General features: G+C 40.1%; 1 protein-coding gene across 5 annotated transcripts in view; it reads left to right on the top strand.

The window, feature by feature from the left end:
- CDKAL1 (CDK5 regulatory subunit associated protein 1 like 1) overlaps positions 1-26,506 on the top strand; it is a 234,024-nt gene that overhangs the window by 55,308 nt on the left and 152,210 nt on the right. For all 5 annotated transcript variants that reach the window (XR_008331530.1, XM_053396768.1, XM_053396770.1 and 2 more), the window contains 2 exons: positions 23,393-23,489; positions 25,687-25,735. Coding sequence is in view for 4 of the 5 variants with exons in the window: in XM_053396768.1 (XP_053252743.1) it covers positions 23,393-23,489; positions 25,687-25,735 (146 nt within the window). In the remaining variant the exon portion in view is untranslated. The remainder of the gene's footprint in view (positions 1-23,392; positions 23,490-25,686; positions 25,736-26,506) is intronic.

The following is a 26,506-nucleotide window of genomic DNA, read 5'->3' as shown; positions in this document are numbered from 1 at the left end:
CCTGTGACAGGTATCTCTCTATATTGAAGGTAGGATATGTTCTGTGTATGTAGGTTACAGTTTGTGTAGACTTGTTCAGTATTTCAAAAACCAGCCCGCTTCAGAACTAGCAAATAGTTTTACGGGGGGAATGTGGCATGTAACAATGATGAGGCATCTCAGTAATTACGGAGCCAGCTGGCTGTAACAAAACACCATTCTTTCTGGAAATTCAGACAAGAGCCCAGGAACCTTTTCTAACGCAGGCTGTTAATGCACAATCCAGTGCTACTGTCCTTGTCCATGCCACTACCACTCTGTCTCTGAGCAGGCATAGGAATGGGTAGCAGGGGTTGTTTTAGAGGTCATAGGAAAAAGTAGAGCTGAACACCTGGACTGTGCATCCTGTACATAGGATTCTACCTGCTTAGGTGCGTATTTCAATGTAGGCAGATAACCCCTGATATATGATTACTAATAAACATTATTCTTGGAAGCTCATTGAAGGTAGTGGTATTGTTTGGTATTCATGGAAAGGTAGGACATATATACTTTAAATGAATAACATGCCAGAGGGAAAGCATGTGCTGTGTTTAGTAGTGAAGTGTTGCTGTATCTACATGTGGAGTAGAATCAAAACTGTATGCTAGAGTTTATTCCTTGTAGCAGCCACTTAGCACCATCTCTCCCATCGCTGGCCCTCTGTCAAATAATCTGCAGTGTTCCTCTCCTTTACCTGCACTGTTGTACATGAAAATATGTGGATGAGAGAGCTGTTGTAATCAGGAGTCTCCCTTTTCCTTCATTCTGTTGTTTATTTTATTATTCAAAGGGCTTACATACTTCTTTTCAGAACAAAGAAGTTTACAATTGCTAAAATATAACAATAGCAATTGTAAAAACACAACAGTAAAACTGTTGAATCTTACTACAATGAGACAAATAAAGGCTAAAATAGTCTCATATTACCATTGGACACATATTCTAATTATTTGACCCAACTGCCACCTTACATCTTATTTCCCAAATGCCTTTAAAAATGGATATTGTAAGATCTTTCTTTAAAATCAATGGGCCTTGTGTCACTTTCTAAAAAATTGAATTCCATAAATAGGGGGCCACTGCAGAAAAGGCCCTGTTCCTTGTTCTCCTTCAGACAAAAAGACCCCACAACTTTTATTGGCAGAGACTTTACTTATATCCTAAGATTTGTGTAGACTGGTATATCAGGGTGAATAACCTTTTTCATCCTGGGGGAAGGCCAGATGGAAAAGTGTGCAGAGCAATGAATGAAAATTATATCATTGTATTGATGATTGGTCTCTTCATATATACACCCCTTCCTTTTTCTGTTTTCCATCCACAATACAAAAACAAAAAATGGAATAGTTACATCTTGTAATTACTAACAAAAGTTAACACACATTTCCTCTTTACATATTCGTCAGCATCTATTTAAGATCAATTGTCAGCTTGGAGTTTTTCTGTTTACATGCACACCGCTCTCCATCCTCCATACTGACAACCCAAGAGGCATTATTGGAATTCAAGGACACATTCCAGCCTGGCAAAAATATTTGTAGTGGGAAGCAGGGCCAGCGAGGGGCGTCATCTGTGGAGACAGGGCTGTGTGGGCTGAGGAGAGTTCCATGGGCAAGATAGAGAGGCCCCAGGGCTTTAGGTTTTCCACTCCTGTGTAACTGATCCATAAGGTAACCTAGTCCCAAACTGTTTAGGGCTTTAACGGTTATCATCAGCACTTTGAGTCAAGCCTGGAAATGCACTGGCAGCCAGTGCAACTGGTGCAGTAACATTGTGATACTATCTGATCCCCTGGCCCAGGCCAAAAGTCAGGCAGCTGAATTCTGGGCTAGCAGTAGTTTCTGAGCTATCTTCAATGGCAGTGCTAATAAGAATCTTAACAGCCTTCTAATTTCTGTCACCGGAATCATCACTAAATGTCTGTGGTGGGGAGGGTGTCAGATTTGCAAAAGTTAGCATTTTTCTCTTACCCAAAGGGTCAGGTTTGTGAGGGTGATGAAGTCTATATTTCAGGCAGGGTTGCTAGCTAAGCACCCTCAGGTTCCATGAGTTGAAAGTAGGGCCGGGCGATAAATCACTATATCATCCAAAACTGGGTTGAAGTCCATAATGTGATATTGGTTTTATAATGTTTGGCCTAGTAATATATCACAAATCATGGTGTGTGTGCATGTACATGTGCATGCGCACTATGCAAAAATCACAATGTGGGGAAAACGGTGAAGCCAGCCAATACCTCTACATAGCTCCATCCTTATTTCAGACATTGTGATATAGTGCGATGTTTAGCTGGTGATAAATCGTGATGTTGAAAACCAGATATCGCCAAGCCCTAGTTGAAAACAGACACACATAATGCCAAGGAGGAATAGAAAAAAGTTGTGATTGTCCTGCATTTCACATACAGAACACTTTGTTTCGCTGTACAGATTTCAAGATATGCAAACAACTTCGCTTACTTATTCAATGTGACAATAATAATGGAACGGTGATAAACAACTTCTACCCTCTATCTTTATCATGATGTGAGGATTTAAAAAACTAATTGAAACATTAGCTTTTAATCTTTCTTATCTGTTGCCCTCTTCCAAGATTATGTTCTGCTTGCTGTGATTGGCTGTGGTCACGACTTTGCTTTGAAACACTAGCTTTTACATAGATCTGTACATGCAAGGTATGTGTCATAAAGATGTTCTAGGCCATCTGTTGATAGAAGAATGTTCCCAATGAACCACCTGGTGTTTCAGCAAGGATTTGTTCCAGATAAGCCCTGGTTTACTTAATAAAGAATAATATTGAGAGAGGCGGGGAGGAGGAGTGAATTCAAGAGGTCAAAGTTTTCCCTCTTGTTACATAATGTCGAATAATACCATTCAGATCATCATTACTTTCCTTTTTGCGGCTTATCTATCATTAAAGCAATTTTCTTTTCACTTTGCAAATTGAAGATGATGAGTAATGTTAAACAAAAGGAATCGCACAATGATTGGTATAATGTTCTGTGCAGTATATGATTTAATTTGGAGCTTCAGATAGCCACCTGCTGTACTTTTGTCTGTGCGGCAATCTGGCAGGAGAGGCTCTGCTGTTTTGGATCTCTCTTTATTTGTCGTGTCTTTGGAACCATCTGACTCGGCTGTGAACTGCAATGATGAAGTGCTTAGCTACTGGGTGTTTATACAAATAAAACCAGGATTTTTTCCACAATCATAAAATGCTTTTAGCATGTTGATACAACATTTTAACTTTATCAGAAGCCAGCCTGTCTTGTTATCTAAATCACTAAAGTAAAATAGAAAAGGATCCTGTTACGGTTGGGGACTGTGATTACCGATCAGGTTTTAGCAGTTGCTTGTTCCACTTTAAGTGGGTGATTGGATGGCTGCACCTGTAGTTAGGTTAGAAACAGGGAACCCTGCAGCCAAATGTGGTCCTTTGTATTCAAGAATATTACTGTATTGGCCTGAATGTAAGCCTCACTTTTTTCCAAAATCCGACTTTGAAAAGTTAAAGTGTGGCTTAAATTCTCGACCTTACAAAAATTGGCTTTTACAATATCGCTGCTGAAACAGACATACAGTAAAACGGAATGGGTGTGAGTGCCTGTGGAATTTTAAGGGAGTGGCTTATATTCAGGTATTGTCTTTTATATTCAGGTATTGTCTTTTAAAGGTGTTGGCTTTAAAATTGAATTTTAAAGGTGTTGCTTATATACGGGTACTGCTTATATTCGGGCCAATATGGTATGTCCACCGCAAGATACTTGCAACCAGCATAGAATACAAGGGCTCAGTGAGCCAGTTAGACCCAGTTCCAATATTCATTCAATCATTCATTAAATTTGGATACCATGCTTCATCTGTAGATCTCAGGGATGTTCAAAACATAAAAATACAAGATAAAAACACAAAATACACAATAAAAGCAAGAACAAGGACAAAATAAACCAATCACCACCCCTGCTTGTAGGGAGTGGCAGTCTTCCAACAGAGTATCTCACATTTTAAAATGAATTCAGATATTAAGGGACCAGCTGACAGAGAAGTAAAAGTGTCAGTATCAAATCAGGTTTCTCATGAAATAACATTTTGATAAGAGGAATAAATCAAGAACGGAACCTGGTCAGTTGTGGATAACACAGGAATCAAACATAGGTCTGTCTAGCTCAGTATTATTGACACTGAGCACTGAATGAGCACTTGCAAAGTCTCGTCTTGTGTTTCCAACAACAGTCGACTTCCCTGTGGGATAAGCAAGTTGGGTGCATGGCTGCACTGTGACAGGCCAGTATTGATGCCACATAGGCTTCTGAGTAGGCTAGGAGCAAAGGTGCAAGGCACAAATCCACAGGCCCAGCATTAGAGCAGCCTTTCTTCTCCTTTGCTACCTTTTTTGGTTGCATATAGAGAGAAGCTTAAAGCGAATGGGATGGAAAGAGTGTCAGAAGTGGGGTTTAATGAAGGATCAAGTGTTTGAGCTTCCCTGTGGTCATACCAGCTACTGTGTGCCTGCATGTGTCTGCCTGAATTTGACTTTGTCTGTTGTGCATGTGGCACATGTGCAAGAATGTGAGTGACTGCACCACTGTCTAGTCACATTGAAACTAACGGGGCGATCAAGACCGCAGATTGAAAATGGTTAGCCCTCGCCCCCGCCAGTCAAGTCATAACTCCAGAAATCTCTGCTTTCTACAGAATGTCTAGTACTAGAGGACCCAGCTCTCCTTTTTAGCTGATCACTTCATTACAACTAAGGAGAAGCTGTGTATATGGTGGTGGCGATACGGAAAGAAGAATACATATATATGTTGTTGATTTACTCTTTTGAGAATTGGAATAATAACTACCGTATTTTTTGTACCATAACACTCACTTTTTTCCTCCTAAAAAGTAAGGGGAAATGTCTGTGCGTGTTATGGAGGGAATGCCTACGGGTGGCATGCCTACGGATTTTCCTCCTCTAAAAACTATGTGCGTGTTATGGGCGGGTGCGTGTTATAGAGCGAAAAATACGGTAATTGGAATAGCAGTAATGGTTTGGTGTAGGGATCAAGGACAGCTACAAACACAGAAATTAGAGAACAAGCAGCTGTTTGTCTGCCTATATCACCTTCATGGAAATGTCTCAAAGGTACAAGCATGGAAGACAGCATCCCTGGCAGAATACGTGGGTATATTATCTATTGGGAGTATTCTCGCTCCTTGGAGGCAAACTGGTTGATGTATGATCAGACCTTTGGAATGTGAACTGCATTCAACTACACTCTCCCATGGGACAGGTAGCATTGTGAGTTATTGTTCAAAAGGATGGCTTGCAGTCAGGAAGATAGTCTTTTTAATGCCGGTTCTTAGCTCTGCTTCTTCCTTTTCACTTTCTAGCTGTATAGGGGGAAGTGGAACACAACAATACACACTGGAATGATACAGGTAGCTGTTCAAAATATTGTTGCAATAAGCAGAGGAGCATAATAACTCTTGTGCCCCTCTGCTTCTAGTTTTGACTCAGTCAGCATTGTACTACTGTTGTACACGTTTGCTTTGCTATTTTTTATGCTATAATACTATTAGTATTTAAATTGTTTCACTATTGGTATATGGGATGTTGATCTAAAAGTGTCCAGGCAAAATCCATGCTTTAGGGACCACTAGAATGATTATCTAATGCTCTCTGAGATTTAGAATAGTTGCATTCCTTCAGTATAATAATTTTGAAAGAATTAAGGAACTTGCTGCTGCATTGCTAGAGAATGTTAATAATAACAGATTGGAATACTTTTTGTTTGAAATAGGTGAATTATAATGTAGGCCTTGCTGGCATTGTATATTAGCACTGTATATTTTTAGGCAGGAAAAAATCTGGATATTTTAGAAGCAAAAAACTTTCAACATCACAGTACTTTTTTCTAAAACATACAAATATTCCTAAAAATCATAAGAAGATTGAAAGGTTTATATAATAGGATGTGCTACTATTTAGGTATTTACGGTCGTGCCTTGACAGTTGGAACAGCTTAGTTCCCAAACATTTTGGCTCCTGAACGTTTCAAACCCGGAAGTGACTGTTCTGGTTTGCAAACTACAGTGGTACCTCGGGTTACAGACGCTTCAGGTTACAGACTCTAAGAACAGTTTCAGGTTAAGAATGGACCTCCAGAATGAATTAAGTTCTTAACCTGAGGTACCACTGTATTTTTGGACGCCAAATGTCCAACGGGGCTTCCGCAGCTTCTGATTGGCTGCAGGATCTTTGGTTTTCGAACATTTTGGAAGTCGAGCAGACTTCTGGATTGGATTCCATTTGACTTCCAAGGTACGACTGTATTTATTTATTTAACTTATATTCCCTCAAGCCTGTGAGGTAGGTTAGGCTGAGAAGCAGTGACTGGCCCAAGGTCATCCAGTGAGCTTCATGACTGACTGAAGATTTCACCTTGGTTTCCCAGGTTGTAGTCCGGCACTAACCACCCACAATTTTATTCCTAATATTTGTATTATCAGTATGTACAGTATGTGCAGTGTCTATATTTATTTATTTATTTATTTATTCATTCGTTCATATATATATATATATATATATATATATATATATATATATATGAATGAATATATGAATGAATGAGAGATATTTTAGAAGTTGTCTATTAAAATTATGGTAGTTGAAGGCTTTATTCACTCTCAAGTACTTGTCCCAGTGAATTCACTTAATTTTTAAAGCAGTAATGTTTTCTTTCAAAAGAATGGGGAAAGGATTGATGTCATTGTTCTGTTTCTCAGCACATGGGTCAACTGTAGGCCAGCACTGCTCTGACGGTTTTGAGAATACACCAGAGAGTGTTAACCTATGGCTTAGTATCCTTATTTTGCTAGAAATGACTGAATTCTGCCTTGATTCTCCTGTCCAAGTGACTCCCTTAAGTGCACTGGCATTATGCTTCAGCTTCCATCTTTGCTTGCAAAATGGATCACTACAGAAAAGTCACCTATTTCAGCTGATACTTGGTGAGTGCACAAAGTTGTTGCTGGAATTCTAGGTGAAAAATGCCATTTTTCACAACAAAGCCATTAGCTTCCATTCAAGCTTTTCTCAGTGCTAGGGCATAGCAGATCTGGTCAGCTGGAAAAGTACATAATCAAGGTCAGAGTGGGGTCTTGGTGGAGGGCAGCAAATTAAGGTCAGTGGGGCCAGAGCCAGGTGTATAGATAGTCAAACCAGATAGAAGTCTGGGGCCATAACCGAGATCAGAGAGCCTGAGGCAAATATGTCAAGGTTGGGTTGAAATTGAAATTAATGGACCTAACTTAGTCATGTTCCTTATTTTCAATTTCAATATTAATTACTTTACTCTTGAGTAAAACTTAGCTGAATACCATCCAATATATACAATAATTGTAAATTCAATCAAGTGTAACCAAGGGTCCCAAGTAGTATCTTGGATGAAATCAGATGGATTAGAGAACATGGATCAGATCTATCCCTTCCTAATTATGTTTTGCTTACCAAGGAATGTAAGCACTGAGGTTTATTCTCTCTCTCTCTCTCTCTCTCTCTCTCTCTCTCTCTCTTTCTCTCACAGTGTATCACTAAAAGAAGAGTGTATGTTTTCATTCTCACAAAAATTATTCCTCATATCACTGTTTGTGTTTCAGCCAAAATGCATGTTAACCTCTAAGAATTGTACATGTTGTTCTTTCTAAGGCAAGGTCAAAGAGGAAGTCTTTTTATTGGGATCCATGTTTATTTTTCATGACTTGTTCATCAACCATAAAAACCATATCTGTGTTTGGATACCTACTGATTTCTTTCACTCCTTCCTGAATTACTAGAGAATTTGCATTGAAAACTCATGCATAATATTTGCACCACTGCCTCTGAAACATTTTTATTGATTTTACAGTGTGCGGCTTTTTACTTCTTTGCTTCATACTGTGGTTTGATAAAAATGATTGTCACATTTCATTTACCTTAATTAACTCATTTCTTTCAGTAGGCCCAGTATACCTCTGAATATAGTTAAGCAAACTTTGAAAGTAATCTTATTATTACTTCCAGGAATGTGTTCCAGCATTTGGTGGTTTAAAAAAAATGTATAAGAAGTTTTACCAGTCCATTTGAGTAATTAAAATCTCCAGTGATTAAAGTCTGGCCCCTTTCCAGGGCTGTTAACCCACTTCCTGATTCAGTTTTTCCACCTGCCCTCTAGGTCTCTAGTAATGACTTTGCATCACCTTGACAACTTTTGTTATCCTTTACTTGATGCTGCCTTGTGAAGATGTATTATGTGATACCTGCACCATGTTTTGCTCTAGGAACTGTGGTTTCAGCTTTGTTTTGATCTACCTTGTGTTTGGCATTTGCTGCTTTGACCTCTTTTCCCTGGGTTTCTTGGGGGTTTCCTGTTGTTATTCTGTCTCTCACAGCTACAATAAACCTACCATTAAAATTATGGACTGGTCATTTCTTCGTCAGGGGGCAAACGGGCAAATTTAGCAGGGGGTGAAATACTTTTCCCCCTCACTATAGGTCATCTAGCCAGCTTCCCACTCTACTGTGAGATACACTCTCTTTATGTTCAAGTCATAGCAATTCTTTCTAAACATGCTTCTATACATATAAAATACCATATACAGATTTTATGCAAATATTCATCTGTCCTCAGAATTGATGTGTAGGTCTCTTTCTGTAAAGTGCCCCCATATCAAAAGCCACAGACTCCTTGGGGTGTGAGGTTGACATTGAGGGAGATTTGATAAAGCAACACCACCCCAAGCCTTGTGAATTCTGAGGCAGTACATTAATTTGAAAATGCTGTTCTACACTAGAAGCCATACATTTGAGTTGCTCTTTAAAGGAGTCCTATTTGGCTGCTCTTATTGATCCTTCATTACCTTCCCCACTCGACTTGGAATTTAATAGTGGCACTAGCTATCAGTATCTGGTTGCATAGCAGCTATTAACATCTCATTGGCTGTGTTCCATCTCAAGCAGGAAAATGAAAGAAAAATATGGATTGCAGGCCCTTTTCAAGGAAGATGTAAACAATCATGTTTTCTTATTTGAGAGAGAATAAATTCTGTATAGTATTATATAATATTTAAATTAGGCTCGGAGGGGGAATCACAAGCTTTAATAAATAAATATTATCAATATATTTGTTTTTCATTAAACTACATAGCCTTGGGTTGTTCATTGACAGCAGATGGCAATATTGCTCTGCTCAACTCCTGCTAGGACCACTTGGTTTATGGGAGAAAGCTTCAAAAATGTGTCTTGAGTGGCATTCCTGGATCTGGACTGCATCATATTATAAGGGAGATTGAGTGTAATCAGCATATCCTAAATCTAGCTTTGTATAATAATAGATGATGGTGTATCAACTCTGATAATTAATACTGATTTGTCCTTAATGTTTGGGTGAATTTGAGGTCCACCAAAACTACATTGGCAAAAGTCCACCCTGACTCAGTCAGGGCTCAGCTGAGGCTGGAGTAAATCTCGAAAAAGGGGAGTGGCAGGATGAAACAGGGGCAGACTTACTCCTATTCCAAACTCTGTTCAGCTCAGTCACATGGCCTAGCAACCCAGTGGAAGTTACACCACCCTTTTTGTCAGTGTATGTCAAAACATGGTTTTCAAGTTTTGTTTTTCTTCTGCCTGGCTTGTTGAGATTCAGCCAGCAATAGCTCCACTCTTGAACAGTTTGGAACAGGCGTTGTGTAACTTATTCTGGCTTCCTGTAGTTTGTATTGCTCTTCCCACTGATTGATAGTGTGAGTTTAGCTGTCCAAGGAATCAATATTAGCTTGCGTATGAGTGTAGGTGATGCACATATATCATTGATGCACAGTGTTAGAGGATATATTCTGTACTGTGTGAAGGAGGAGAAGGGATACTTGCTTTAAGATGGCAGCAGGTACCTGCTGGTTTTGGTAATGAGATGTGATTAAAATTATAATTCTGCTGCCAGGTAAATCAGTGGCATCTTTTTAATAGATCAACATATTTTAGTCAACTAATGTAACAGTCTCTTAATCTAATGGAATACCTGACTGCATGTTTCAACTCTTATTTTAGTTAAAACTAGGGCAGAATTAATTGTGAAACAGAAAATGACAGCTCAGTGGTAGTGCTGCATATCTTGAACACAGATAGAGGTCCTGCTTCACTCCTCTCACCAGTGGTTATGATTATGCCTGAAATAAACCATGATCTGAGGCCAAGATTTAACAGAGGGGGAAATCCCTATGTAAGGGTTTTCACTTGCGCAACAGGGCTTTCTTTCTCTCCTCCTACAATTCGCCCCCCAAATTGTTTCTAAGGTGGTCAGGAGAACCCTCAGAAGAGCACACCAGGAGAGGAGGGGATTGCTTTCTTTCTTAACCCAATATGCTTGCACAGATAGAACGCTTGTAATATTGTGATGTTAAATTCCACTAACAATTTTTTCACTAGCGTTATACATTGGTAAGGAAAGGTTAAGTGTATATGGGTGTGTTCCTCTGAATTCAATGGCATAATAGACTTGGGTATTTGACTATTTAATATCCTGGTTCTTTGTACTTGAAAGATTTGTAGTGGGAGAGAAATGAACAGAAAGATTGTGTTTGTGACTGAAATCCAGCTGCCTTTCATATTAGACCGCAGAATTGTTTAAAAGGGCATTGCAAACAATGCCATGTTCAGATGAAGCAACAGCGGATGTTACAGTAAGCAGCAGCATGTTGCTTTCTGCAACAACACATGGCTTAATCCATGTGATTAACCTTTTGAGTAAACGGCTGAGATAAAAGCACCTTGGAAAGATTTGAATTAGCATAAAAATATGTTAATGTGTTTATTTATCACCCGCCCTTCACCCTAAGGTCCCAGGGCAGGTTACAACAATTCAAACAGTTTAAAGCAACCTACAGTCACAGAAATAGGTTGGTCCTAAAAGCATACATCTCAGTTATCTAAAGCCAGGGTAAAGCGGTATACAGGTATGTGTTTGCGGTGGATGGAAAGCCCATTGACAGTCTGCATGAGAGGAGCGGTTTGTGCTGAGCAAGAGATATTCTGAAGAAGCAGCGCATTAGCTATAGGGCTGGAGCTGTAGAGGAGCATCCTCAAGCAGCACTTTCTAGGTTCTTGTGAGGAGGGCTAGAGTGTAGGGAGGAAAGTTCCCTAATAGCGAAGTGAAGCAGTTGCTTAGAGCCATCAGGTAATAGGAGAGTTTGCTAGACGCAAAATGCTTCTGCAAGGTTAGTGGCTGCATTAATCACAGTGGATCTCAGCTTTGCAATATTTCCTTTATTAAACCTAAATTTGTACTGGAGAGATTCCTTCTTCTCCCAGTCCATTGGAACTCATGGACTGCCTCTCCCTGTACCTACCACTTTTTCAAGAGTTGAGGACAGGTTGGGAGGGAGAGAATTGTTTGAAAAAGTGTGCTGCATTTTGGTTGGTACCCTGGTTGTGGAACTCTCTCAGTTTTGAAATTTGCCTGACTCCCACCCCTTTTTTTCATTTAATGCCAACTTAAAACATGGTTACTTAGCCCAGGCTTTAGCAGTCTTTAAAATGCAGCAAGAATTTTTAGAAGTTCCGCAGTTTTGTGATTGATTAAATTGTGAATTTTATCTTTTTTTGCCTGTGGATGGATTGTTGTTTGAAATAAAGCTTTGATTGTCCCTATCCTGAGATCCTAAGGTGGACTGCAAATAAATAAACAAACATACAGCCACATGAGCAAAACCAGCCATGTGTGTTCCCCCTAATGTTTCTAAAAACCTGTACATCCATACATTCCAAGTTGCTACAGCAGTGTTTTAAGAGCACATTCCTTAGCAAATATTTCATGTTAGTAATACATAGGCTTGATGACAAGAACGTGAATTGGGCCATTTAATGCAAGTGCCAATAAATATCCTTTCCCCCTAGTCTATTCTTTATTCATACTAAGTGGACCTTTAAATAACACCTATTTTTCTATAATTGTTGTGAGATTTTCGTTCAGCTTATCCCATATTTATGGTATTTATATAATGCAGTTCAGACAGACCTGCTTTCTCAGATATAGTCCCTCAGAAGCCCCCGTGGTGGCAGCTCACTGAGGTGTTTCTTCGTTTTCCATCGTAATGTAGCCCACTGCATGCAAAGGATTTTCATAGGTTCGGTGGAACCTCTCCTTATGTGCAGACAATGGTAGGGGCAATTGGGAGACTGTATGTACCTTCCATATCCCAGTTAATCTCTCTTCCTTGTCCTTATGGAAATCCTTTGCTTGTGTGCACTCTTTTCTAACGGGACTGGATTATTCTCCTTGCTATTTATGGCCTTGCAGGCAGATATTATGTACCAGCATTAAAATAACTCAACATGTGTTTTAACCATTCTACATATTACTTTTTCCAGCACACCAAGCTTTTAAAAGAAAATTGGTCTAATTAAACTTCTGTGCTGTTAGATTTGATAAATCAAGTTGAAGTTGAAGTATATTTTCTTGGAGAAAAATTGTTCTGAGCCAATTAAAGTGTAATTTCAAGGTAAAGTTCATTTAACTATAAAGTGGGAACGTTTCTGGAAATGGAAATGTATTTATTTATGCTAAATGCACCCCCCACACTCCCTATAGCATTAAAATTTCTGAAGGTTAAAGATATTTGTTGTAGTAGTATTCTAGATGTAGCTAGCTTTCTAAAGAAGAAATAATGTGAAGGCTTTTGTTAAATTCAGCAAAGCTCATTAGAGAGTATTAAAAAGATTACATTGAATGTTTGCTCATATCTAAACAGCAGAATTCAAAATATGACTGCTCTTCTGTTTAGTGTGAAGTTAAAGCTGAGAAATATATAAAAGTCTATGTAAATTTCAGCTTAAGGGTAAATTAAGCCAATATTTGATGTGCGGTTCTAAATAACAGTCCCCCAGTTCCTATCTACGTTTCATGACGATTTTGCAAAAAATGACAAAGTTATTAAATAATATGTCAAAAAATATTTATGTGTTTTTCTGCTGAGACCAGCAGAGTTTTACCTTTGCTATCCTTGCAGATATTTGAGTAGAAGGATCTGTACATGTTCATTCTGCAATGTAGAGATAGCAGCTAGTGGTGGTGTATGATTATAAGAAACCGGTCATGTTCCTTTGCCATTAAATATTGGACCAAATAGATAGATAGATAGTTTATTGCGGCCATAGGCCCATATTCAATACATCATACAGCAAAACAGGTATAACAAGATAAAATTAATAAATTAAATTACGTTTGAATCAAGTGCATCTCAAACCGTAAGTTTCTAAATTCCATTAAAATAAGAACAATATAGTGCTTAAAATATCAAATTATCAATATAAATCAATATTATTTAGGCAAAATCAATAATCATGGAGTAATCCATTTTTCCTTTTATAGGCTAATACTGTTATCAGAAATCTGGCAACAGAAAGGGACCTACTCGGATCAGAATCTTGCAATAAATGTATTAGCTGTGTTTCCAGGGAGTCACCTGGGATTTCCAATAATAAAGGGGACAGAAATCTGGTCCGAGAAACTGAATGTAGTGAGCAACAGAATAGTATATGTTGTAAAGATTCTATAGATCTATTATCACATACACACACCGCTGAGATCCGACCATTGGAAAATCTATTATTCAAGACATTGGAAGGAAAGGCGTTAAATCTTGCCTTAATAAAGGCATATCTGTGGGCCGCTACAGACAAAGAAGTCAAATAAGATGGTATCTGCTGTGAGGGCACTATGCCAAGATTTAATGGTGAGCAAGTGCCACTACCCAAAATGGTGTTTTGTTGTAGGTCAATCTCCTCAAGTTTTTGAATGAGGTTTTTTTTTTGCTGTGGCTAGGTCCAATTCCAATAATTCTGATGGAGACAATCCATAGGTCACTACTTTAGAATGGATCTCTTTTGCCCCTAGGATGGGAAAATTATCTCTCCAGAGGCATTGGATCAAATACAGATTCGGGAGCCTATGCCTTAAGGACAACCAGTAACAAAGGCTGCGCCTCCAAAGAGTATTTTCTAAAGATGTAGTTTTTAATTCTAAGCGAATAGCTGCGTTACTAACGCACTGAGGGAGTTTTAGCAGTCGTCTTAGAAATTGATTTTGAATTACCTCCAAGGGCATCAAGTTTACTGCGGTCCCCCATAAAGGAACAGCATATGCCAATGTTGCAATTACTTTAGCTTTGAATACTTTCAAGGCAGATGGAACATGAAGAGCCCCATCCGAAAAGAAAAAGCGCAAAAGCGCAAAGGATAGGTCCTTGGCCTTGTTTAAAATATGTGCAATATGCGCCTTCCAACCCAGATTATATTGGAGAAAAACTCCCAGGTATTGAAATTTATAGATCTGTTCAATAGGTTTTCCATCTAATTGCCACTTATAGGATTTCCGACTTTTTGAGAAAATTAGTACTTTTGATTTAGATTGATTTATAGTTAGGGAATTTGTTTTACAATATGAAACAAAGAATTTTAATGCTCTCCTGAGGCCAATTCTTGAGAAGGATAAAATCACAGCATCATCAGCATAGAGTAATAATGGGCAACGATAGTTTGCGAGACGGGGGGCATGGATGATTTCCTGAGATTCAGCCAATGGTATCCTCATGTCACTAATGAATAAATTGAAAAGAAAAGGAGCTAGGATACATCCTTGCCGGACTCCTCTGTTGATGGGCACAGAGTTTGTGAGATCGCTGGCTGGGGTTATTCTCACCCTAGCAGTCGACCCCTCATGCAGCTGGATTATTAACCATAAAAGTCTTCTATCAATTCCCCATCGGGCCAACTTTTCCCAGAGTAACCTTCTGGGGATGCTGTCAAATGCAGCCTTAAGGTCGATAAAAGCCGCACAAAGTTGGCCTCGATTTGAAGAGGAATATTTCCGGGCTAGATGGTGCAAGACTAAAACATGGTCCGTAGTTGACTGGTTCGGTCTGAATCCTGCTTGCTCGGGGCCTATCAGTTTCTTTTCTTCAGCCCATTGGGTAAGTCTATTCAGCAGAAAACGTGCGTATATCTTTCCAACTATTGACAGTAAACTAATATTCCTATAATTCTCCGGATCATCTGGGGAGCCTTTTTTATATATTGGAATTATAATAGCGTCCTTCCATATTTTTGGCACCCTTCCAGTTGCATTAATAGCATCGAAAGTAACAGTCAGGGTTTTTGCCCACCAGTCGGAATGTAGTTTTATGGCTTCCGCCGGAACCAAATCTGGCCCAGGGGCTTTGCCGATTTTAAGTTTAGAGATTAGATTCAAGATTTCATCGGGGTCAGTAGGAGGCCAGATGGGGAGATGTTCAAATACATCATCAAGAGCGTTGGTATTGGAATCTGGTGACGCAAAATATTTCCTTAAAAAGGATTCCCAGACCGGGGCAGGAATTATTGTTAAGGGGTATCTCCTTGATCTTCTATTAACCAATTGCCAAAATTGCCGTGAGTTACATGAACTAGAGGCGACTATAAGCGTCTGCCAGCGATTTTGTTGCCACTCTTGCTTAGCCATTCTCTGGGCTTGCTTATATGCTGTTTTTGCTTGTTAGTAATTCCTAGGTAATACTAAAGCACCAGAAGATTTATATTCATTGTAAATGGCACAGAGATGTCGTCTAGCTTGTTTGCATTTTAAGTTAAACCAAGGGACACCGGTCTTAAAATGGGCCCGATTTACTTGGATGGCTGGTACTGTAAAAAAGGACATAAGATCTTCTGTAAGCAGAGAGAATGAATTAATAGTTTGTTTATGCCCATACAGATCTAAATCTAAAACAGCATGAGTTTGAATTATCTCTTGTTGGAAGAATTCCATATATTTTTGGGCTTGAGTTACTGACCATTTTATTCCTCTCACTTGTTCTGCAGTATTTATTCCCATATATATGGGGTGTCTAGACTTGATAAACTGCCAGTCTAGGGAAAGCTTGGCACTCAAGGGGAGATGGTCGCTCATTTGGACGTTTTCTATTTTAAAATAAGAAAAATTTGGGAATAAATCTCTGGAAACAATAAAATAACCGAGAACACTATTTGTAAGTGTGCTCAAATGAGTAAACTCACCCGGTATATCCGGGGGACAATTTCCGTTTAAAATTATCAAATTCAAACGTAAAATCAGCTGATAAAGGAGGGTTCCCGCTTCGTTAAGCCTATTATCTTTCGATTTTCTCTGTATATGGGGGGAGAAATCCAAGTTCTGGTGATCAGGTATGACCCACCATTTGGCCTTGCCTAGCGCTTCCCAGTTTGCAGCTGTACGAGCATTAAAATCACCTCCCATGACTGCTGAAATGTTTGGGAACTTAGTGTAACAGAAAGCTAGGTGTTCTTCAAGTGTTTCCCATTTGGAATGGAGGTCCACTACCTGCCCCCCAGGGGGGAAATAAACATTTGTTACCAGTAATTCAAATTTCCCTCCTAAAATCAATCCTGTAATCGCGTAAGGAGAGGAAGATTTAACAAGGGTAAGTTTTGCTTGCAATTTGAGGGAAATGGCTATTACCAAACCTCCCCTAGGGTGTCCACCTTTAAGAGAGGGGCTAGCTGGAAGCAAAATGGTATCGTATCCATTTATGTCAATCACCTCTTCTTCCCAAGTTTCTTGTAGGAGAATTACTTGGAATAAATTAACAAATTTTAAGAAGTCTGGATCAGATTTCTTCCCCCTCCATCCCGCAATATTCCAGCATAAAAATGACATCGAGGAATGGCTGGGTTGGTCGTTAGGTAGTCAGATCATGTGGGAATGGGATTCTAAATTTGGGGGAGTTTCAGCTTCAAAAAAATCAGTAATTTTCCTTTGAGAAGGTGGCAATCGTGCTATACATCCCAACTGTTTAGATTTATTGGGGTGGTTTGGCTGTAAAGTCGTGCCACTCGTCTCGCTAAAGGCAGATGTTAGGCCTAAGATAGTTGACTTTTCAGAGCCAGATGGTAGAATTAGGGGGGTATTACTTAGCGAGAGCGAAATTAAGTCAACAGGTACCGTGCCACTAGTTGAGTGATCATTAATTGTTTGGATAGTTTTGTTAATACGACCTGTCGGGTCTTCAACCAAATCACTCTTCGGGGCTAAAAATAAAATGGAGTCGTCTCTCATTTGTTGGTCTGGTTCAGCTGGTTCTGTTACCGGTTCGATGGTATCTATGGATTTATTCAACTTGCACACGTTAGAAGAGAGTGAATTAATAAAGTTACAAGTAAGTGGACCCATATGGGGCACTTTACATGGAGAGCCTAATTCAGATTCGTTAAGTTCCCTCATTTTATCCCAGGCAGATGTTGTAGCCATATTTGCCTCAGAGATGGGGTGCATGATAGGTGGGTCTGGTGATGGGGTTTCTGCCTCCAGAATATGGAAGAGTGGATTCATCTCCGCAACAACCAGTTGGCTGGTAGGGGTGGGTGCCTTCCCAACCCACAGGTCCAGTTCTTGGTGGTATAAGCGTGGGACAGAATCTGAGCCACAGTCTCTATCAAGCATATTTTGTTTAGGTAATCTCAGCTGTTCCTCCGTCACTTTTGTCAGGCAGAGGTAAAGGGTATCAATTTTATGAAGTATTTCTTTCTTAACTTCTTGCGGGAGAACGCTGTAAGAGTGGAGTAAGTTATTATCAAAGCTATCAAGGTCGATTCCCTGATTCTCCGCATACCTGGGCCCAAGGGAGTCCAACCTTTGAGAGTCCTTGGCAACCAGACCAGTAGGATGTTTGGAGATGTCCTCCGCAGAGTTTATATCAATTAGAACGTGTTGGTCAATCTCATGTTGAGTTTTTGGCAAATTTACAATATGGGGGATAAGTGGAATTGGAGGTGCTTCATTTTTAAAGTACCTTGAGATTCTTATACCACTCGTCTCCAGATGTTCTCTACATTTGTACACTAGTTTTGCCAGTCTCCCCTCATAGAATGAGACCACCGCTCTGGCAAGGAATCCGTTGAAGTATAGATATTCCACTTGGGCCAAATCAGTAGGGTTATTAAGGATACCCGGCATATAGATCTTTAAAAGGTTCAATAGATGGACTTTACGCTCTTCTTGTGACAGGAGTCCTGGGGGTTTAGGATAATTTGATAAAACGAGTTTGTTTCGGTACAGCACCAGTTTCCAGTTTTTATTTGTTAGATTTGTCAAATTTCTCTTCTTAGAGGGATTGGTTTCATCTACAGATAGAATGTAAGACCATGGATCTTGGATCAAAATGTCTTGCTTGGAGTTAGGTGTTGGGGTAGGTGTTAAGGGTTCCAAGCAATCCATCGCAGCGTCAGGGCAAGGGTTTATAGAACATTCTTGCTTAGAAGATTTCCTGGTTAGAAGTTTCTCAGTGTTCCCACTGGTCTCGGTTTTTGGGATACTCTTGAGAAGATTAAAGAGCTTTTTAAAATCCATTTTTTTGTAACGCACTGCCTTAAAATTTTTAACATTTCTGCTCTTTTTTACCCTTATGGGCCTCCTTTTCAAGGCAGTAGCCCTACAAGATCTCTTGGCCTTCCTTGGTGATCTGTTTTTGCAGGTGGTAGGAAGGGAGTTGTTATTACTTTCCAATTCTACAGTCACCCCGCTGGGTTCCCTACAGAGAGTTTTGCAAATGTCCATCATTATAGTGAGGATTTTTGTACAGGTGGCCAGATGAGATTTTATATTTTCAATATCGTCAGTTAAAAGCACAAGCCATTTGATAACTGATAAATCCTCATCCTCATTTGTCTCAAGTTGGAAGCAGGAGTCTCTTGATGTTTTAGGGTTTCCCGAAGACATCTCTGCAATTTGTTTTAACATTAGTTCTTCCACTTCTCGGACTTGGGATGGTTTAGGAGAAGCTTGGGATTTAAGTCTCTGTTTTGGGAGTACTTCGGTGACTGTACCAATTATGTTTGGATTTACTTTGGGCTTTATTGGCCCTTTGTTGTGGCATTCTTCTACACAATCCTCTCTCTGCACAGCCGGCCCTTCAGTGCAGGAGGGAGAGGTTTCAGTTTCCTGCTGATTCTCACTCGGCTTGACTTTACCCCTGTTCTTAAAGGGCCGAGTGCTTTTTGTTTGTGCTCCCTTTAGGGTAGCTCTTTTAGAGAGGGGTCTTAGATCACTCCGACAAAAGCCAGGTGCTCCACAGCCACTCCTGGTCGTCACCATTATTTATCTTGTAAAGGCCAAGTTGGTGAAATCTCACCTCGGTTCACTAACTCCGTCGGGTGTTGCAGCAGGGTTCTCCGCGAGACTACTTCCAAGGTAGGCAAGTAATTGAGACCAATTTGCTGAGCTCCTTTGCCGTGTCGCCCTCCTAGCTCAGTAGGAAAGCATCCGAGATAACAAGGAAGTAAAACCATGAAATGATAAAATAGGGCAGTAAAACAATAAAATAAAGCAATAAAAGGACAATAAAACTATAAAATGGTGAGAGCAGCTGCCTCACCCTGCCTCACAGATTGGTGGCCATCTTTAAAGTCTTGAACCAAATATGTCAAATTACCTGAATATTTTTTCATACTTTTGTTTTTAAAAAATATATAAAGAAAGTTAAAAAAAGCAAACCTACAAGGTTTCCTTAAACTTCATATATGGTGGTAAAAAATCCTCTCTTTTTTCCTTGCTGTCATTTTCTTTAGTACTATACCAGTCCCATTATCTAATCTCCTTAATGCTGATATTATGGATGCACAGGCAAAGCATACTGCTGGATACTGTTTCAGTATTCACAGTTTAACATTTAGTATCATCTGTTGAAATACAGTGTGGTTTGTTGTGCCCTCGTTGACGGCTCATGCATAGCCACTGTTTTGTAAATGCCACTCCAGTAGAATTCCATTCCAATTGCCACCAGCAATGTTTTCACAAGATGTCCACCAACGTAACTGCTATGGCATGACCAAACATGAAAAATGCCTATTAGGTTTTCTTGCAGGAGGTAGCAATGTATCACTGGGTGGGGCTCAGAGGACTGGCATGCACATTTCCTTGGCACTGGAGGTCTGAGTTTGCAGCACTATGCTAATGCAGTTAATATAGCAATGCTTTTTTATATATTACCCAAACTAATATTTTCTTCATGATGACTGGAGAAAATACCATAAATCAGGGTAGGGAACCTGTGGCTTTCCAACTGTTGTAAGACTTTAATTCCTGGCTAGTATGGTCTATTGCCAGTGACTATTTATTTCATTTACAATCTGTTAGAAAAACTTACATACCGACTTTTATGTAAGCATCAAGATACAATAAAAATTCCACAGAAGTAAACTAAAACAGCAAACTGGTTTCATGCACCCTGTGTTGCCAGGCAGCTGCAGCCAGGAATGGCAAGCTCTGCCAGAGGAAGAGGAGGACCCTAAGATGGGCGCAGGGGAGACAGTTTGAATAGTGATCTGGATGCAGCTTCTGCCCCAGGCTCATTGGATGTCCCATTTGGGGAGGGGGAGACAGTCAAACCAGTTTCACCATGCCTCCAGGGAGTGAGGCACCTATAGTAGCCAGCTGGCCAATCTGCAGAGCTGGCCAGATCAGAGGCAGCCAAAGTGTTGGACTTGAGTCCTGTTGCCAAGGGCACAACTAGAGTGCCCGCCCGCAAGCAGATCTGTGCAAATTATGGGTTCTACGCCTCTAAAAGTATAGCAGGAGCAGCAGGTCAGGTGTTGGGATGTCTTTGCTTATGCCTTGTGATGAATCATGGATTCTGCTGTTGTGCCTTTTGAACCTTGTAACGTAATTCTGGGCTGATGCAGAGATGGCTTGCCGATGTTGTCAACAAAACTTTTGGGATATCCTAGCCAAGATCATCCCAATGAAAAGGAATGAAAAGATCATCCCAATGAAAAGGAAATGCAAGAAAGCAAAGTGGCTGTCCAACGAGGCCTTACAAATAGCGGAGGAGAGAAGGCAAGCAAAATGCGAGGGAGATAGTGAAAGACACAGGAAATTGAATGCAGATTTCCAAAGAATAGCAAGGAGAGACAAGAAGGCCTTCTTAAACGAGCAATGCAAACAAATAGAGGAAAACAACAGAATGGGAAGAACCAGAGATCTGTTCAAGAAAATTGGAGATATGAAAGGAACATTTCGTACAAAGATTACCATAATAAAGGACAAAAATGGTAATGACCTAACAGAAGCAGAAGACATCAAGAAGAGGTGGCAAGAATACACAGAGGAATTATACCAGAAAGAAATGGATGCCTCGTACACCCCAGGCAGTGTGGTTGCTGACCTTGAGCCAGACATCCTGGAAAGTGAAGTCAAATGGGCCTTAGAAAGCACTGCAAATAACAAGGCCAGTGGAAGTGATGGTATTCCAGCTGAACTATTTAAAATTTTAAAAGATGATGCTGTTAAGGTGCTACACTCAATATGCCAGCAAATTTGGAAAACTCAGCAGTGGCCAGAAGATTGGAGAAGATCAGTCTACATCCCAATCCCAAAGAAGGGCAGTGCCAAAGAATGCTCCAACTACCGCACAATTGCACTCATTTCACACGCTAGCAAGGTTATGCTTAAAATTCTACAAGGAAGGCTCAAACAGTATGTGGATCGAGAACTCCCAGAAGTGCAAGCTGGATTTAGAAGAGGCAGAGGAACCAGAGACCAAATTGCAAACATGCGCTGGATTATGGAGAAAGCTAGAGAGTTCCAGAAAGACATCTACTTCTGCTTCATTGACTATGCAAAAGCCTTTGACTGTGTCGACCACAGCAAACTATGGCAAGTTCTTAAAGAAATGGGAGTGCCTGATCACCTCATCTGTCTCCTGAGAAATCTCTATGTGGGACAAGAAGCTACAGTTAGAACTGGATATGGAACAACTGATTGGTTCAAAATTGGGAAAGGAGTACGACAAGGCTGTATTTTGTCTCCCTGCTTATTTAATTTATATGCAGAATACATCATGCGAAAGGCTGGGCTGGATGAATCCCAAGCTGGAATTAAGATTGCCGGAAGAAATATCAACAACCTCAGATATGCAGATGACACAACCTCGATGGCAGAAAGTGAGGAGGAATTAAAGAACCTTTTAATGAGGGTGAAAGAGGAGAGCGCAAAATATGGTCTGAGGCTCAACATCAAAAAAACGAAGATCATGGCCACTGGTCCCATCACCTCCTGGCAAATAGAAGGGGAAGAAATGGAGGCAGTGAGAGATTTTACTTTCTTGGGCTCCATGATCACTGCAGATGGTGACAGCAGCCACGAAATTAAAAGACGCCTGCTTCTTGGGAGAAGGGCAATGACAGGCCTAGACAGCATCTTGAGAAGTAGAGACGTCACCTTGCCAACAAAGGTCCATATAGTTAAAGCCATGGTTTTCCCAGTAGTGATGTATGGAAGTGAGAGCTGGACCATAAAGAAGGCTGATCGCCGAAGAATTGATGCTTTTGAATTATGGTGCTGGAGAAGACTCTTGAGAGTCCCATGGACTGCAAGAAGATCAAACGCATCCATTCTGAAGGAAATCAGCCCTGAGTGCTCACTGGAAGGACAGATCGTGAAGCTGAGGCTCCAGTACTTTGGCCACCTCATGAGAAGAGAAGACTCCCTGGAGAAGACACTGATGCTGGGAAAGATGGAGGGCACAAGTAGAAGGGGGCGACAGAGGACGAGATGGTTGGACAGTGTTCTCGAAGCTACAAACATGAGTCTGTCCAAACTGCGGGAGGCAGTGAAAGACAGAGGTGCCTGGCGTGCTCTGGTCCATGGGGTCACGAAGAGTCGGACACGACTAAACGACTAAACAACAACAACAACAACAGCCAAGAGTCTTGAGTCAGGATAACAGGGAAACAGTCAGCAGAAAATACGTTCAGGTCCACTGAATGCCTGCCTGAATAAAAATGATTTCGATTTCTTGTGGAAGCAAGCTACTGTATAGGCTTACTGAAGATGAGCGCCGCACCCCATAGTCAAGGACTGGACTTAATCATCCAGGGGTCCTTTACCTTTTACAGGAGCACTTGGGGGAGATTCTTCCACAACACAGATATTACAATTGAAAATGGTTCCTTCCTTTTTGCCACCTAATGAGTAAAAGCAGATTGTGGCACAACCAAGAGAGACTCATCAAAAGATCGCAGGTGATGAGTTGTAGCCCACCATCATCTAGAGGACTACAGGTTCCCCATCCCTGAGTACAGGAAGGTGATCTATTGATTACATATCACATCAGGCCAAGCTTTGCCGTTACATCTTACAAGTATGCTACTACAGTTTTTGGTAGATAGTAAATGCTGTAGCTGGGGTATGCTAAGCTACAGCATGAAATTGGTGCATTTACTTCTTCAGTAAATGCTACTTAAAGATATTAAGTAATGCAATGAAATATGAAGGTTGCTGCGCCATTCAAGGAAAATAATATTTGCTTTTAAAAATGCCTTTTAGGAAAGCACAAGAAGAAAAAAAGAAAGTTGTTCTAGCTGGATGTGTTCCACAAGCCCAGCCTCGACAAGACTACCTACAAGGCCTGAGTATCATTGGGGTAAGGATGTAGCATTGTTAAAACCTAAGCCTCAAACTTTAACTCAAGAGCTTTAATAATGTAACAATATTGAGGTTTCGTGTGCCAGTGTAATATCACTGGGTTTGGCTTACTTGCGCCTCTAGTGAACGAAGGCAGGAGTAGCTTACAGGAAATAAGCTGGCCCCTCTTCAGTTTTCTCTCCTGCCTCAACGAAGCAGTCACAACCCTCTAGAGCAGATTTTGGGGTGGCAAACTTGTGGCATCAGTAATGCACCTCCAAAACATGACTTCAGAAGGACTTGTACACCTATATGTGCTTGCAAGTCAGGCACAAGCATACTCATTCACTTGTAGGGTTCTTTATATACCTGTAACTACTTCTAACTAAGGCAAATACAGAAATAAAACATTCTGAAAGTGTCATTTTTGCTAGCCTTTGAGGCAAGGAGAAAAGGCAGTAGAATATATATGATCACTAAGCTGATCCTGACAGACTGAAGGGAACTAGTGGCAGACCTGTTATCAGCATCAGCTTCAATTAATATAATGAGCATTTTACATAAAGTTAAATGAAGCATGCTACCCAAAGGGGTTTAACAAACAAAGCCAGAGAGAAAACAAATACATGAAACTGTAGTAGAAGCTGACCTGAAAATTTGGAACTAGAAGCTGGGAGTTATATATAGTGGAGAAAACAATTAAAAGAGTGTGTGTGTGTGTGTGTGTGTGTGTGTGTGTGTGTGTGTGTGTGGTTGTGCTATGTTATGGCATGTTTGTATACCTCTTTTTGGCCCAAATATCCCCAGAACGATGAACAGCATATTAATAAAAAAGAAATATGCAACACTGGTACAATAAATACAGGCAATGACCATTATAGGGGCATCCAATTGACGCGCCATCACTGATGCATGGGTCCTTTTGGACCCAGAAGAAGGCAGAATGGGGTGTGCTTATACACACTCTGCTGATACATGTGGGGGCCAGGAAAAGTGTACCCGCACAACATAAATATAAAACACAATATAAAACTGCAAAATCGCAAAATATTCATCAATCACCCTGGGCATGTATTCAGAATGCCGGTTAATTTCTGTGGCAAAGAAACAGAAAAAAAAAAACATGGATCAAGCTACTCCTCTCTCCCACCTAGGAGTACAAACCTCCCTCTCACCTCTTACTTGGGGGGACAGATTCCACCAACAGGCTCTCATCCTGAGGCAGAAAACGCTTCTTACATTGCAGTCAGCCAACCAGCAGACAAAATTATCATTAACGCCACATTATAATAAATATAATAAATAGAGCCTTGAGAGGAAATGGGAGAAATCTTACAAACCTGGCATACATCACCCATTGCCCACCTGTCTTCCAATCAGGGGGAGCAAGATACACAGCAGCAGCCTCCCATCTTCTTTCAGCAGGTAATAAACATCCGAAGTAACACTGCAGTATTATATAGTATTATAGTATTATATCGCTAAGGGGTGGGTGGAGAGATCAGGTCAACAAGCTAAAACTCAAAAAAGAGGTGACCCTGAAGTGTGTGTGTGTGTGTGTGTGTATTCGTGTACATGTACACCATACCTGTCTTCATTGCTAGAATTGGAATTATACAAGCCAATTGTGCAAGGGAAGTGGTGGTGTTGGATTTTCTGGGCATCTGTAGGTGTTTGCTTGTGGGTTACTGATCTGAGGAATCTGCTATAGGAGAGGCAGTTAGCAGTGTAAGTCTGAATCTGTAGCCAGATTTGGTGTCCCATCCTGTTTTTTATCCAGATCTGCTATTAATCCCATCAGACCAAGCGACTTTGCTACTCATGCATTAATATGCCAGTTTGCTGCTTTGTATAAATGCTCCTTGTCTTGGTGGTCTGAAACTTGCACCCATCTTTTCTTTGGATTCAGTTATTTCTGTGACAAGTAAAGGTGGCACCTCAGTTTCTTTTTTATTATGAAATAAGTAGCTGTACACCAGCCTTTACCTTGGATAATTGCTAAAGGAGCGCAATGGCTAGCTTGTGTCATTAGGATTTGTTTCGCCACCCACTTACGCAGGAGTAAAATGCTGTCTTTTCTATATTACAAACAGCAATATAATACAGATTCAGCAAAATGTATGTTTCTTCTCTATGTGAATTAAATGCATAGAGGATGAGAACCGTCCAAAAATCATCAGAATATCCACATTGTAATTTTTAAAAAATCTTTACAGGTTCAGCAGATAGATCGTGTCGTAGAAGTTGTTGAGGAGACTATCAAAGGTAAGCTTTTCACCTGAAATGATTGTGTCTTCATTCTTTTCAGTGCTCATTACTGACTTTGAACACATAGACCCCATAAGGAGCCTTACTGTTGAAATATATCATGTATGTACTGTAAATAATGACTGGACTGTAAACATTATATGCTGAATATATTAGAAAAACCTGTAAAAAACTTAGACATATCAATATAGAAATGCACAATTTTAGATCTTTGGTCATTCTCTCCCCCCCCCCCTTAATCTTGCTTCAGTGCTTCTTTTACTACTATTTCATGATATGAAATACTTCCAAGAGATCACTGCTCATTTTATTGTCTATTTGTGACTTGTTGATTTGGAATAAGTGTGGCTGCATACCAGTGGGCATTGGCCAATATGACTTACTTCACAATCTGATCATGAGTACATGTCCAGTAGAAGAAAAGCTATATCTGTGTTTAGAATTTAAGATATTTGGGGAAGGGAACTGCATTCTTCTTTGTAAAGTTCCATGCTCACTGAATCCTCAATGATAATCATTGAAATTATGATTCTATAGATTATTTTTTTATTCACTCTTACCTAACAACTTACAGTCCCATACAGAGTATCATTCTGAGAATCTCAGCACTTTTATACTGCCACGTTTGTTTTTTATTATTTATTACACTTGTTGCATTTTACAAAAAGAGTCCCATAGTGTCTTAACAAGATAAAATACAACCAATAAAAACAAAGCCAGAAAACTTGAAGCAGTTTATGATACAAATGCCTAAAATGCTTGTCTGAT

The sequence above is a fragment of the Podarcis raffonei genome, chromosome 7 (genome assembly GCF_027172205.1).
Source record: "Podarcis raffonei isolate rPodRaf1 chromosome 7, rPodRaf1.pri, whole genome shotgun sequence".
Lineage (NCBI taxonomy): Eukaryota > Metazoa > Chordata > Lepidosauria > Squamata > Lacertidae > Podarcis > Podarcis raffonei.
The sequence above is the reverse complement of the archived record's forward strand: the minus strand, read 5'-3'. Positions and strand labels throughout refer to the sequence as shown.